Source organism: Dendrobium catenatum, unplaced genomic scaffold (genome assembly GCF_001605985.2).
Source record: "Dendrobium catenatum unplaced genomic scaffold, ASM160598v2 fragScaff_scaffold_884, whole genome shotgun sequence".
Lineage (NCBI taxonomy): Eukaryota > Viridiplantae > Streptophyta > Magnoliopsida > Asparagales > Orchidaceae > Dendrobium > Dendrobium catenatum.
The window spans coordinates 179,231-195,499 of record NW_021319346.1 but is presented as its reverse complement, the minus strand read 5'-3'; the positions used below and the strand labels follow the sequence as shown (position 1 = coordinate 195,499).

Genomic DNA, 16,269 nt, shown 5'->3' with positions numbered 1-16,269 from the left:
TTGTGTTTTATTTTAGCCAAATTGGTTCAGCCTAATTCCAATTGAGGCTTCATTGACTTTCTGAACCCATTTGAATTTAGTATTCTATTGGGAAATAGATCCTACAGTCTCGATTTGCCTTGAAGCTCGAAGTCTGTCATTACCAAAGGTTGTAGTCGTGTGATTTACTAATTTTTGATGGGAGGCAGAGGTCTTTAGAGGGATCGAACATGTCCAGTCCCCTTCCTGTGCTTCTCTGCTCTGTGGAGCCAAAGCACTCTGGACTTGAGAGAAGAAAAGCCCCATCCATGGTTTTGACTAGGGCGATTGGCATCCCCTCCACACATGACGACATTAGCAAGCCTCCCGCCCTAGCTCTATCGGTTCTCGTTGCTTCCCTTCTTAGTGGTTCGCACAACACTGAAGACTGCTACCTCCATCTTCCCTTGGTTCTCTTAGTCCACGAGTCAAGAGATACCTCTGATCTCGAGATCTTTCGCTCTCCTTTGGATCAGACCAGACCCGGCACCCTCCCCACTCTCTCTCTCTCTCTCTCTCTCTCTCTCTCTCTCTCTCTCTCTCTCTCGTGTGAGCCCAAGCCAAAGCCTCTGTCTCCTTTCCCACTCTCATTTTCTCGCCTGCGAAGCTCAGAAAGGGGTGAAACCCCCCGTCTCCCACTATTGGCATGACCAACGAAGAGCTGAAGCCATCTCAAACCCCACGTTGGACGCCTCAACCCTTATTCTTATTCAGGTGACCTAGCTGAGGCTGAAGCCTCGCTCCCATCCCGACAACCACAGCCAGGCCGAACCCCCTTTGGTGACCTTGCTCCCATCGCCCCTTGTACTCCTAAACTAGACTAACCTCCATCGATCTGCCTTGTCCGTTGATCTCCTTCATTCACAAGGTATTCCCTTTCTCTTCTTGCTTCTTCTCCTTCTCCCCTCCTCTCTCTCTCTCTCTCTCTCTCTTCCGTCTTCTATGATTGTTAGACATGGATTGTGTTAAACAACTTGATTCAAAAAAATTGTCATGATTACGTTTTAGCAAGTATATTTAGAAGGTTGCAGCTTAATCATGCTTTCCCTCATTCTAAAGTTCCTAGTTAAATGGGTGGAGATTACATGGTTATGTGATTAACTAAACTTGTTGATGAGCATAGATTTTCTTTCCGTTAGGGTGTAAAGCTTGGTTTTTCCACATTGAGTAGTTCTATGGATATTCATGATATCACATGTTAGTTGCTTGATGAAATGCACCAATGAGACATTGTAATACACATATATGGTGGGCCTTGTTTGGAATGAAGGAGCTCACATGCTACCCTTAGTCTATGTCATATGAATTGAGAATTGATCTCCTTCAACCATCTTAATACCTTTTAAATTAAGTTATCTTAGCTTAGGATTTTGAACTACGAGGTGGGATACCCCAACCTTCTTTTCTTTAAAGCACTACAGTCTAGGGCATAGGTTTGAGGACCCATATTTTGATATGCCGCATTTTAGGGTAAGTTATGTTCAGCATATTTGGGCTCCTTATAACCTTTAATGATAAAATTCCTAAATTTTAATAAAGATGTTATAAATTGATATAAGTTATTATTGATTTATATTGAAATCCTCTATTATGCTCCAAAATCTATTTTTTTTTTTTCATTTAATATACAATGGCCAGAGCTGCCTAATATTTTTGTTAATATAAATACCAGCAAAAATAAAACTATCAATTAAAATATTAATATATAAATATGTATTAATTTTTAAAAATTATATACACAACTCATGATCTAAATTATACCACAGCAATTATATCCTGAGTTAAAATGAATAGATAAAATAACAAGAATCTAAACTTGAAGGATCCTAGTCATTCTTACACCCTTGCTCCCTTTCCCTACCTAAAATTATTTAGCCAAATATAATGAGCTCAAGAGCCCAGCAAGTAACCAAATCCTATAATTGAACTCAAAGCATAACAAAGAAGTAATATGCATGTTTGCAGTCAAATCAAATTAGTAATATTTATATGATCATGAATCAGTACATAAGTAGTAAAACTCACATACAGTAGTACTAAAGTATGTAAATGCTGAAATAATGCACTACAAAAGCTAGTACAGTTGAGAAGAAAATAATTCAATATGAATAATGAATTAATGAAATAGTCATCGTATCAATATTATCAATCAATAAAGAATTATATAAGGTGATAAAACCATATAATCAATAATAATAATTAGAAAATTATATCAATGTTGTAAAATCATATATATGTATATACATATATCATATTAGTATCTTAATCACATACTCAGTATATTATATGCATCATGTACTCAGTATTAGAAAATTGAATCAATAGTATTAAGTAGTGTCGATGTATGTATCAAAACTAGTAATAATCCAATGTCATAAGTAAAACTGGTGGAAGTAATAATAAAATAACTCAAATAGAGCCATCCCTTATGTCCAATTCAATGTTGAGGTTCTATTGCCCCCAACCCCTTTGATTGCTAGAGTTTCACAACACAATAAAGTTAATGAGCACAATATCCTTGCTGCTCCAACTTTCCTCTACCATGTCTTTTATAGGATTTTAAATAACATAATACACACAACTCTATAAATTGCTTAAAATTAATACTTTTATTTTTCAATTGATATGTAAGAATTAGCTTTTGTGGCTGATAATAATGAGGTTACTATTGTTGAGCCCAACGCTTATTTTATGGGTTATTTTACTCAAAAAATTATTCCCCATCCATCTTCTTGTAATTAAAAAATCATTGAGTATCATAGTATATTAAGCACCACCTCTACTTTAAATGACATTTCCTTAAACATTAAACTGAACAACCATAATATCCTAGAGATTTAAGCTATCATTATGCCTAATCATGTTAATAATGCAATTAATTTTACTCTTACCTTAACTAGATTAATTTGTTATGTTAAACTTCAACTAAATTTGTTTATTTGTCACCATGCTCTTTCAAATTTTGAATCTTCATCAATCACATATGAGAATGATGCTCGTCTAAGGAACTCTAACTTTTAATCCCACTCACCCTAAGGAAGCTCTACCCTATAATGGAGTCACTAACACCAGCTTGTGGGCAAGTAGCTACTCACCCATATGGAGATCAAAATATACAGGGTCACCATAGAAGATAAAACCAAATGTGCAATTGTACTCAATGGGCTCATCCAAAGGTCTTTCCCATAGGTTTTCGATCCAAAAAGAAGCCTTTTTAAGATAATTCTCTTTCACATAGCAAACTGTTCACAATCAAAAACATCCACCACCCATGGTTATCTTGGATCAATTAACAAAAAGCACCCACATATAGAATCCACAATAACTCTTTCGATCAAACTCATCCTAAGCCAGCAATAGCTAGAAATAGCTTCAGCTAAAAGGACTCACTATCTATTCTCAAGGACTTATTATTTGTTCTTAAGGACTCACCTTCAAAAACTTTCCCTATATATCATGTTCTAAAAAGTCATTCAAAGAGTCTCTCATAAAGACTCACTCAATCTACGCATCAGAGAGAAGGGATCATCAATGATAGGGGTCCACATGTAAATCTTTTTAGCTAGTCCATGTATCTATGCTATTTGCACTGATCACATCATGCACTATTTTTTCTACTTATTTTATGCGCAGTCTTTCATGTAGCCCTATGAACTCTATGAAAAAGAGGTGAGATGCATAGTTTAGACATCAAAATCTAGGGATTATTCACAAAGATATTAGAGGTTTCCACTCACTCTCTATACAAAATACATTCTTAGTTAGTTCTCTAACTATCTTCTACTAAACAGCTATTAGTAGGGTTGGGTATCATCCTTAGACAAATTTGAATCCAACAATCCAAAAGAAAATTTCCCATTTTAAGAAAAAAAATTACATCACACTATAATATAATATATATCAAATCAAAAAATAAATAGATAAATATAAAGGATAACAACACAAAAATTAAATCCATTACATTATATATATATTCTTGATACATCCTCAAAAAATTGTTTTGATTGAGCACAAATCTCGAGGCATTTTCAAGTTGGAAACTTTCAAAATTAAATTTGGGATCATCTGCATTCCAATTTCAAAATTAAATTTGGGATCACCGCCGCCAGACTTCAGCCAGACATTCGTTGGACCACTGACGGGTCGCCGACCGTCACCGGACCACCGCTGGACTTCAGCCCGACCTTCGTCGGACCACCGCCCGGCTGCCAACCGTCATTGGACTTCCGCCCGGCCGGCCCGACCTTCGTCAGATCACCGCCCGGCTGCCGACCTCCGTCGAACTTTATCCAGGCCGCCGACCGTCAGCGGACTTCAGCCCAACCTTCGTCGGATCATCACTCGGCTGCCGACCGCCTGGCCTTCGACCACCGCGGAACAACCGCTAGGCCGCCGAACGCCGCTAGACCACCTCGAACCTTCTGAATGCTGCCGGATCACCGCCCGACCGCCGATCGCTGTTGGACCGCCAATGGACCACCACCCGACTGCCGACAACAGCCAGACCACCGCCCGGCCGCTAACCACTACCAGACCATCGCCTGACAACCCACTGGAGATGGACTTCAACCTGGCCTCCATCGGATCACTGCCCGGCTGCCGACTATCACTGGACTTCACCACGGTCGCCGAACGCTGCAGGACATCAACCCGACCTTTGTCTGACCACCGCCCTACTGTCGACCTTCACCGGACCACCACCCGGCTGCCGTCCGACGATCGCCTCCATACTTCAGTTCGACCTTCGTCGGACCCCCGCCAGATTGTCGACTGCCGCTGGACTTCAGCCCGACCATCGACCGCCATCGGACTTCAGCCCGACCTTCGTCGAACCATTGCCCGGCCACGACCCCCCTTGGACCACCGCCCTGTCACGACCTCCACCGGACTTCAGCCCGACCTTCATGGAACCACCGCCTGACTTCCAACCACAGCCGGACTTCAACCAGGCCGTCGTCTGCCACCTGAATTTAACCCGACCTTTGGCATACCACCGCACGGTCACCGATCATCTCTGGACCACCGCCCGGCCGCCGACCTCAGCCGGACTTCATATCGACCTTCGTCGGATCACGGTTTGGCAGTCAACTGCCTCCAGACTTCAGCCCGACCTTCATCGGACCACCCCCCGACCACCGACTGCCGCCGAACCACCGCCCGACACCGACCATCGATCGCCATCGGACTTTAGCCTGACCTTCGTCGGACCAGAGCCCAGCTACCGACCGCCGCTGGACTTCAGCCCGACCGCCGACCACGGCCAGACTTCAGGTCGACCTTCATCAGACCACCGCCCAGCTATCGACTGCCATCAAAATTTAGCCCGGCTGCCGACTGCAGCCGTACTTCAACCCGACCTTCGTCTGACCACCGCCCGGCTTTCGAGCGCCATTGGACTTCGACCCGGCCGCCGACGGCTACCGGACTTCAGCCCGACCTTTGTCGGACCACCGCCTGATCGATGATCATCGCCAGACCATCGCCCGGCCTTCCACCGCTGCCATACTTCAGCCCAACCTTCGTTCGACCACCGCCAGGCTGCCGACCATTGTCGGACCACCTCCTGGCCACCGACCACCACCGGACTTCAACCCGACCTTTGTCGAACCACTTTCTGGCCGCCGTTCACTGCCAGACCTTCGTCGAATCATTCCTTGTTAGTCAAACTTCCGCATAAAAGCCATTGGATTTCTGTCCGACCATCATCATACCTTTAACTAGCTCTTCAAATTACTGTAATCTGACCAACTCTAAATCAAGGGATGGGTCAACCCTTGTAATTCATTCTAGTTTAGTTGAATCTTTTCACCTAGGTGAGGCCCCATGGTTTTTCCCTCTTTAGGCTTTCCGCGTAAAAGAGTTCTATTGTTTTGCTTTTCTCTTTCTGTTTGTGTGCTGGATATCTGTGCATCGCTAAGATAAAAAGTTTACTCACTCTACCACCACGAATCTTCCAAGCTATAACAATTCTTAATAAAAAATAAGAAATATCATTTTTTTACTTTAAATGGCTTTTATATCTGTATGCTTTAATTATTTAATAATCTTTAGAAGTGATCTTTTAATAGAAGAAGTCTATTTGATATTATAAAACTTTGGGGTATTCAAATGGAATGTGTCATTCTATTTGACTGATTTGTTTCTTTTTTCTTTTTTTAATACTCTACATCTATTTCTAATTTAAATTAAACATTTGCTCCTTTAAAAAAAATCATTATGTTTAACAGGCATCGTAACAATGTATACTAGAAACTGAAATTATTTGTCATATTATTTCTAACTGTGACCATTCTTTCAAGGTGAAATGTAAGGTGCTATGTAATCATTAGAAGTGCATCTCATACAACTTTTTTAATTCTTTGATGACCAATAGGATTCTACACCTATTTTAAAAAAGCTAATGAAGGCTGCTAGTTGGGTTAGTGGAGGAAGTTGGTTTACCTCCATTTAAGCAATGTTAGTTGCTTGTTTTAATTTATGTAGGACTATTCTTTGTAAGGGAAATAAGGAATGAAATAGGATGAAGAGTTAAAAACTAAATAATTGATAAAATTTATACCCCAATCTTCTTTCCCATTCTCCTCTTCTTCCTCTATAAAAATTAATCATGTCATTGGAATCAGATCTTTTCAACTAAGGAAACTCGTGAGAAAAAAAATGCTAAATTCCGTAGTGAGGTCATGGACATCTTAGGCTTTGTTTGGGTCAACTTTTTTATTTCTTATTAAATAGCTTTACAGTTTAAAACTTAAATTTTTTATACTAAAGAGCTGCTTTAAGAAGCAGTAAGAAAGCTATCACAAACAAAATCTTAGTGTTATTTGAGCTCAACTTTGAACACTGAATTCAGCCCTTCTAATAATTTTAACTGAACTCCAAGCCATGTGGACTTCCTTAAGTTCACACACTAGCAACCCTAAAATTAACAAATTTGTGCCAAGTGAATCCTCACCTTCACCCTAGGTTGCTCATTCTAGCACCAACAATGACCACCATCACCAACACCTCAAATTGCCCTTTCCAGTGTTCAATGGTAAGGATCCAACTGGATGGCCTCATAAAGAAGAACAATATTTTGAATTTAAAAATATTGCCAAAGATCAAAAGTTCAACTAGCATCTTCCATCTTGACGGAATCACCCTACAATGGCACTTTTGGTTGACAAAATTTTGTGGACCCTTACATGGGATGAGTTCACCAAATATGTCCTTCTCTATTTTAGTCCAACTGATTATGAAGAGCCGTTGGAAGAAAATGCTTGAAATTTATGTTCATGCAATTGCAAGAACAAATAGCCCCAGAACATTACGCCTTCTTAACAAGCTGAAAAACAATGTCACAGTACCTTGATGGATTTTGACGAAGATCTCTTTTCTTGATGATTACATTCCCTTTATTTAGTAAAGAGGTCTTCGTCAAAAGCTTCATTTGGGATTTCTTTCTAATTTCTTCTTAAAGCATCTTTCTAGTTCAAAAAATTAAAATTTCATACTAGAAAGCTGCTTTAAGAAGTAGTAAGGAAGTCGACCCAAACAAAGACATAGGCTTCGTTTGGGGTGGCTTTTTTACTGCTTCTTAAAGCAGCTTTCTAGTACAAAAATTTTAATTTTAAGAAGCAGTGAAAAAGCTATCCCAAACGAAGCCTTAGTCTCACTTTCAAAAGTTGAAAGATATAGTTCTATCTCATGTTGTTGTTTGTTGCTTGGTTTGAAGTCTTTGTGGAGAAAGTTATTAGAGTACAACCTAATGTGAATAAACTCTTCCTTCTTGTGAGAGATGGGGATGCCAAGTTGGCTGCAAAGCGCATGCAAAATAAGGTATAACTATCTTTTTAATATTTATCAATATTGATCAAATTGAGCCGTTAGACACTACTTTGACTCTAGTTCAAATGGGTTGATCAAGATCAGAATAAAAAAAAATTATTTTACACTAGCAAGGCTTGGGTTTATGATATTTGGTCAATTTTAAATCAAATTTTCACATTTTCAAGCCAACCCTATTATTGTTATAAAATATTTAGAGAGAGAGAGAGAGAGAGAGAGAGAGAGAGTGTGTGTTGATTACAGTGTTTAGTTAAAAAAAATTCAAAATTCAAACATAAAATTTAGCTCTACATGTGACTTGTTATCCACGTTCATTCTTTATGGAAATTTATTAATATGTTACTTAGATATGGTAATTTTGTAATTTTAGGGGAAATTTTATATTATGTGTATAATTTCTTCTGAATATAACTTGGTGAAGAACTGCAAGTTAATTAGCAATCGTTGGTTTTAATTTGTTTTTTTCCACTTTTGTTCCTTTTTAATCATTAAAGGAGGCTTTCCACCAATGCTTTTTAGTTTAATAATAAAAAAATGTTGATTTTGAATTATATGATGAAAAATTTGAAATTATTCAAAAATGTTATAATAACAAATTAGAGGTTAAAATCTCACAAGCATTCCTAATATTAAATTTCACTACAGGAAAATCGATCATTATCGGCGGTTTTTTTTCGGTGAAAATTTGCAAATTTATGATGGAAAATAAGATTTCCGATTAATATTTTTTCACCAGTAAAAGCCACATAGGAAACGACAACTGGTGGCTAATTTCTAACAGTAATTTTTTTCGATGGCTTTCCAGCAGAGTAATGCCACTAAAAATTGATATATATATATATATATATATATATAGATTAAGAAAACCAAGCTCCCTACTGCCAGACCGGCTGCCCTCTCGCCTCCCACATTGCCCACCAGCCCTGCCTGAGACGACCGCGCTGGGATTCAAGGTGAGTATGATTTCGAACACTACAGAGAAAATTGCCAATTACAGGCGACATTTTCCGACAGTTATGATAAATTTTTGGCATTTCTAAAAAATTACTGGCAATTTTTTGATGAAATAAGTAACCACCGGTATAAACCACATAAGAAACAAGTTATGGCGGTCAATTTCCAGCGGCTAAATTTTCCGACGGCTTTTCGGCAACAAAAACAGCTAATAATTTCTAGCGTTCATAGTGTCGGCAACAATCGGTTAATTACCAGCAGCGTACCGGCCATCTCAAATGCCAGTTTTACTGGCAGCCTAGCCACCAGTTGATCGCTGATTTATCGCCGATAAACTATCGATATTTATCGGCGACTATATTAAAATTCAGGCGATTAAAATAAGCTTCTGATATCAAAGTTTCCACTGGCCAAACCGCTGGTTAGATAATATTATTCTTTGAATAATAATATTGAATGAAATTTTATCCTTAAAATAATAAACTATACAAAATCTTTGATATATTTTTTTATTATGTTTTTCCATGTTATTATAAGCTATTCAAATTAGTTGTTTGTTATTTTCTTACATGGATATGCTATCTTAAGCTAGTAAGTTTTTTTATTTGCTCTTGCAGGCTAGAATGAATGGCTAGCCAAATACCTATGTATTTACAAAGGCCATGGGAGAAATACTTCTAGGTCATTTAAGAGGAGACGTGCCACTAGTTATTATGCGCCCAACAATTATAACAAGTGACTACATAGAATCTTTGCCAGGTTGGATCTAAGTCAACATTCACTTAATGTTGTAGGACAATTGACAGTGTAATACTTGGTTATGCAAATGAAGATATTTCATGCATTTTAGGAGATCCAGAAGTAGTTTCAAATTTGGTCAAATACCTTTATTTGCAATGATGCTAGATATTTACAAGAATATATATATTGATAATGATATAATACTGTCTTACATAAAATATTGATTTCATATACATAATAAAGGCAAATTTACACACCTAAAACATAATACAATATTATTATTATTATTATTATTATTATTATTATATTGATTTTAACCTGAGATTATTATTAAGGGGAGTGTGGTTAACACAATATTCTTTGGTGTTGTGGCTTTCTGTTTAGGGCTTGTGCTTGATGAATCTTTCTCTTTTTGGATTGTTTACTCAACAATTCAAAACATATTGGAAGAAATATAAGCATGTGATCCACCTTGCTGATATCTATGCACCATATACATTCTTTAAAGAAAGGTAAGCTCAAGTTTATGACTATTGAATAATGTATAATTCTATTCTTTATATTTGAGATATCGATAATATTCTTATTCAATATTGTGATTGATTGTAACTTTGATGATTCTAACTTAGAAGGTTTGAAAAGGCAATGGTGAATAATGACGAGATGAATTTGTTTGATTTTGATCCCAAGAACATAGAATGTGATGAATACTTGATTAACAATCACATTCCATGTGTAATCAAGTATTTGCTTAGGTAGAATATTGAAATTTGATATTAGGCTGTTCATACAACCTTAATTTGTTGGAGAGCATAAGCATAAAATGAATGATGCATGCATTTGATTGTAATATTTGTTGAGCTCTCCTAGTTATTCATCTTAAATTCAAATTAATCATAATTGTATTTCCATCAAGTACAATGGTTAATTTATTATGGAATGTGTTTGTGGAATACAAGTTAACAAATATGTGTGTTAATGTGACCTATGAACTTATAATTTTAATTCTTGATGCATTATAAGAAAGATTGGGATGGTTTAAGAGAGGGACCATGTCTTGGCTTTTTTTGTTGGCGAGTACCACTCATGTTTAATTTTTTCCTTTCTCATAATGAATTTATTGCTCTAATAAGGTTGATTGTAATTAAGAAGCTCACATGAATTGTTCTAGGCTCTTAAATTAGCTTGATCTTTGAGAACAAATAGTAGTTGACACAAGTTAAAATGCTCCTTTTATTGGCACACACACACACACAAACACATGCACTACTAAGGCTGTCAATATTTGACATGACCCAAAGCCTGACTCGTACAAAAAAAAATGTTGGGTTCAGGTCAACCCATGTGACATATGGGTCAATTTTGAGTTTTTGACCTGTTTATAAATCAGGTCGGGTTTGATTTGACCTAGATCAACCTCACAGCCAGCATCCTCGACTCACACTGGCTAACCCACTTCGGCATACTCCCCCCCTGTGTTAGTTGCTCCACCCCTGTGCCTGCGCTCGTGAGTCACGACTCAACCCTGCAATCCTTTGGTTGTAACTCATATTTTCTTCACCTATAGCCCAAGCTTTCCTCGTTTGGGAATTCCCACTCAGTCACTCGTGCCAATGTGGTCATGCTAGATGCTAGATCCCTCATCCTGCATAATGCTATCGTTCCTTAGCCCTACTTCCCATTCCCTCTCACCTCGCTTGTGCATTCCTACTCAGCCACTTGCATTCGTGTCTAAACTCAGTGCATGGAATATGCAGTTGTGACTTCTGAAGTAGGGCCGGGTCATCCTGGTAATCCTTACTGATCCTTTTCTGGTTGTAATTCCTGACACATTTGCAAAATTGAGTCGGGTTAGAGTCAACCCGTTTAGACCGAGATCAATTTAGGTTGGACACACCAATTGACCCCTTTTAACACCCCTATCATAAAAAGGCCTTGTAAACCTATAACTATGTTCCTTTAAATTTTGCTTCTTCATCAATCAAATATGAGAATGATGCTCTTCTAAAGAACTCTAACTTCTTATCCCATAGATGGAATGATAAAGGAAAATATAGTATGCATGAAGAGCCATTATATTCTAGATTTTTATATAAAATTTCTATGCTTAAAGAGGATTTTGAAAAAAAAGGGAATACATCTAGTTTTAAGCCCTATTTTTTTTTACAGTTTTATTTCTTCATAACTAGTATACTTATTTTATATTAGCCCATTATATATAATACATAAGTAAAAAATCTTCTCAATTTAGTGAAACTACATCCTAAAAATAATTTAGCTTATGAAGTCATTAATAACATCCATGCATCATTAGAATTAATCATTAAATAAAGAGGAGCATAACAATTTTATTTAATTAAACAAAAATTTTACAATTGGGGAAAATTATGCACTATATAGTATAAATAGAATCAATCTTCTAAAATTTCAAAATAAATGCAGTATTATATTCCAAAATTAAACTTTTAGATAAATTTAAATATCTTTGGTGGGATTGAGCTAAATTTTTGGTGAAAAAATAACTTCATGATGAACTTTGTCTCTGGATTTCTTGTGAGATTAGTGTCATTCATGATATTATATATAAAAATTAATCATAATTAAATCTAAAGACTCTTAAACCAACATGACATAAATTATGTTAGGATATCCTTGTGTACACATACATGCCAATGCATGAAACTCATACGTATCTCATCAGATTCCAATTCATGGGACTCTAATTTGGAGAGCACGCAATTAAATCAGCACTCCCCCTAAGGAAGCTTTGCCCTCCAACGGATTCACTAACACCAGCTTGTGGGCAAGTAGCTACTCACCCATATGGAGATCAAAATAAAAAGATTCACCATAGAAGATCAAACCAAATGTGCAATTTTCCTCATTGGGCTCCTCCAAAGTTCTTTCCCAATAGGTTTTTGATCCAAAAAGCAATTTTATTAAGATAATTCTATATCCCATAGCAATGGTTTACAATCAAAAATACCAACCTCCTATGGGTATTTTGGATCAAGTAACAAGAAGCATCCACATATAGAATCCATAATAACTCTTTGTATCAAACTCATCCCAAGCCAGCAACAACTTCAGCCAAGAGGACTCACCATCTATTCTCAATGACTTGTAATCTAATCTTGAAGACTCACCTTTAGAGACTTTCCCTATATATCAAGTTCTGAAAAGCCATCCAAAGTGGTTGTGGGTCTCCAAAAGGATTCTGCTTGTGGGGAATAGAATGTAAAGAGTATGACCGCTCTATCCCGTAGGACAAAGCGGTCATAGGCCTTTGCACTTTATGAAAGCAGGCCAATGGAAGAGTAGATGGAGTCATACATATGATTAGCCATTAAGGATAACGGCTTTAGCCTACACATCTCCATGGATAATAATATGTATAACCCAAAATATCATTAGATTTCCCTCATTTAATACATCAGCTCGAATGAGGTTTATTTGATGTGGAGGTCGATTTCCAACGAGCGTAAGCCCCCGCGGTTAATTATATTCTAGGCATCAACCTAGAAAAACTCTCAATTAAGAATGTTATATTACTCTCTTCTTAATTTGGTGCATAGAGAAAGTTCCTAAGTTCTATTCTATAGAAGATAAACTCTTCTCTTTATCCTTAATAATGATTAAAACTTTTTAAATATATAAAGATGTGATTAAAATTTTGAGTTTAAAAGATAAAAAAAATGAAATTTGCTATCTTAGGAGAAATGACATATTCAAAATCCATTAGAAGTGAAAAGAGACACACTAAGGGGTGGACAATCTGGGCATGCTTGCCTGGAGTGAGCTGCTAGCTAACATCCTAAATAAATTCAATCACCCTATATGTATGCAGGATAAGAAAGCTCTATCCTAAGGAATCAAAGATTTTTTTAGTTCTGAGGTTTAAATCAGTGATACATAAAATATGTAAATGAATTTCTCTAATGCCATGTGTAATGATGCATGAAGCAAATGCATAAATAAAATCCTTTTTTATTCATCATTTGAAACACAAATACAACTTAGGGTCTACAATAAAATAAGGTGGCTAGGATCCACCACAACAAACCTAGTTTTCTACTCTTATGAAACATGGATTTGAATATATTTGTGTATTATCTTTTAGCTCCGCATCTTCTATAGGACTCCAAAATCCAACACCATCGAGATAGGGTATTATCTTTTGGATCCCTATGTGTATATATATAAGCAAATATTTTCAACCCCCTTTATAACTCTTAACACCTTACATTTATATTTGACCCTTTGCACATACATTTGCACCTAGGTACATTCTACTTGAAGTCTTCTTTTTTACAAGCATCCTAGATACATTCTACTTTGCTTTTCTTTCTTTTTTGCAACAGAAAGTAAATCAAATAAATATGTATGCATGAATGTAATGTATGTGCACATTAATTAATAAATTAACGCATATAAAAAAGAGGAAGTAATTTTGTATGCATGATATCCAGGTTATAAAAAGTAAATAAACATACCAAGGATACCCTCCATGCAAGGTACCAATATCACACCAAAATATACTAACGACTTAACCTAAGACTATAATCGGTGATCCTAGTAAACAAGCTCTAGTGTGTGTAAAATACCGTGTGGTTTGGATATGTCCTGTACAGGATAATTTAGTTGAAGTTACTTTTATGTTCTGATTTGTTGAAGGTCAAAAAGGAAACTTTAATTAAAGTTTAAATATTAATATCTTAATGTTAATTTTAGAGTATATTTTAAATGTTTGATGATTACTACATTTGTTGATCACTGAGGCCGTGAGATTTATTTCACCCTCCTTATGGCTAACTTAATAATCTCATAGGTCTGGGTTACCCAATAGTAGTCAATTTTATTGAGTTTATTTGGTTAGAAATAAAAAAAAATGAATTAAATAACTTATTATTAATTAAAGGGTTAAATTAGTTAAGTTTTCTATTAACTTTTTCATGGTGTTGTGCTACCAGGCTCGAGGAATCAAGCATTCTTAGGACACATAGCCCCGTAGTCCGTAGTTGTCCATCCTAAAAATTAAGTTGATATAGTTATATTAAGAGTTTTATTTCGTTTAAATCATTAATGATCAATTAATTTTAAAGTTTTAACACTCCATAAATATCATTCATGGTGTTGTTCCTCCAGGCTCAAGGAACCAGACCTCCTTAAGACTCTCAGCCTCGCAGCTCGGAGTAGTCCATCCAATAAACTTTATCTTTGAAGCGGTTGTTGTGTATTAAGGAGTTTATTGAGCGATTTTAGAATATTAGCTTAAGGTTTGATTAAGTCTTAGTTGAGTTATTAAGTTTTCGGTTATGGTTAAGCATCTTAAAAGTTCTCTTATATTATTCATTTAATTAGATTTTAATTCACTTATATTCAATATTAGAGGTCTTTTAAATTAGAAATGCAATTGGTATTGAGAGAGTTTAATAAATTAAGGTTTGTGTTTGAAAAAGTCTTTTTATTTTACCAAGATTTAGTTTAGGTTTTTTCTCCTAATTTAGTTTACATATTTTAAATTTTAGGTGTGTTGGAGGATGATTAATGGGTTGGTTAGATTTAGTTTAAGTTTATGTTCAAGTTTGCATTTTAGTGATTATGCATTGATTATGGTTTAATTAAAAGTTAAGTGATTTAGTGCATTTGGACTTTAATTATGATTGATTTTGTTGGTTGATTATTAGTAAGTTATGGCCCACTAAACCTAGGGTAACATGTCACTAAAATTTTTATGTTTAATGTTTATATCTTATAGGGAGCATGCATCCTAAGTCCATATTATCTAAGGCTATATCCTTAATTTTCGTCCTTATGTGTCACTAGAGTTATAGGGGATGAAAGAAAGTTCATTTCTATCCCTTTGGACATACGTACATGTGCAACGGGTTTAGGGTTCTAAAATAAAAGAAAGTAATCCTAGTTATAAATTGAGTTTCTATAAGATCCTAACGAATGGGGGCACATACAAAATAGAAAAAAAAAACATCCTAACAGTGCCCACTTCGTGTGGGAAAGCAGCGATACATATGGTACAGATATGGGGCCTATACTATATGCCTAAAATGACCTAATAGTCTCTATGGCTCATAGAAGGTGGGGGGTATTACACCCAAAAAAAGGGAACATCCTAACGGTGCCCACTTCATGTGGGAAAACTGTGATGCACATGACACAAATAAATGGGCATACACTACAGGCACAAGGTGACCATAATGGTCTCTAGGGCTCACAAAAGGGGGCAAGCCTTGAATCACCACAAGGCCAAGACTTCGTTAGTGCACTAACCTATTGCTAGCTAACTAAACATTCTAGAATATATATTAAACTAAAGTTGTTAACAAAATATGTGTGACGTGTAATAATTTTGGTATATAATTAGAAGTCTTTATAAGCAATAGAGATTATACATGACAATGGAGTGTCCACTCAAAAGCTCCCAAGAAAATGATCCAATTAATTCGCCTATGCTGGACACATTGTACTTCGCAAATAATAAGACAAGAGAAAACATAGGGTGAGCGTAGAGGCTATTCAAAAAGGAATGCAAGTAAATAAAAATATAACTAACAGAAAATTCAAAGTTAGTAATTATAATACATATGCATGTTATTGCTAGAACACAAAATAATATGAGAGTTCTCTAATTTGGGGAGAGGAATTGACATTGACATAGGTTTTGTTGATATAACATGAAGATTTGTTACTACAGTCGTATATCAGACATTA

At 36.3% G+C, this 16,269-nt stretch overlaps 2 protein-coding genes across 2 annotated transcripts in view; both read left to right on the top strand.

The window, feature by feature from the left end:
* Positions 1 to 209: 209 nt before the first annotated feature.
* Positions 210 to 5,483, top strand: LOC114580247 (extensin-like). The gene is made up of 3 exons (XM_028697158.1): positions 210 to 387; positions 4,128 to 4,753; positions 4,806 to 5,483. The coding sequence occupies exons 1-3, from the start codon at positions 210 to 212 to the stop codon at positions 5,481 to 5,483; spliced, it is 1,482 nt and encodes a 493-aa protein (XP_028552991.1).
* A 2,221-nt stretch (positions 5,484 to 7,704) lies between these two features.
* LOC110099876 (fatty acyl-CoA reductase 8-like) overlaps positions 7,705 to 16,269 on the top strand; it is a 21,588-nt gene continuing 13,023 nt past the window's right edge. The window contains exons 1-2 of the mRNA XM_028697157.1: positions 7,705 to 7,836; positions 11,282 to 11,330. Coding sequence (XP_028552990.1) covers positions 7,705 to 7,836; positions 11,282 to 11,330 — 181 coding nt within the window. The remainder of the gene's footprint in view (positions 7,837 to 11,281; positions 11,331 to 16,269) is intronic.

What these genes read in the sequence shown, in the direction of transcription:
- LOC114580247 (XM_028697158.1), top strand. Translation starts at nt 210, where the DNA reads ATGTCCAGTCCCCTTCCTGTGCTTCTCTGCTCTGTGGAGCCAAAGCAC. An exon ending in CGTTGCTTCCCTTCTTAGTG is followed by an intron (nt 388 to 4,127) that starts GTTCGCACAACA and finishes CACCGCCGCCAG; the next exon opens with ACTTCAGCCAGACATTCGTT. An exon ending in ACGATCGCCTCCATACTTCA is followed by an intron (nt 4,754 to 4,805) that starts GTTCGACCTTCG and finishes GCTGGACTTCAG; the next exon opens with CCCGACCATCGACCGCCATC.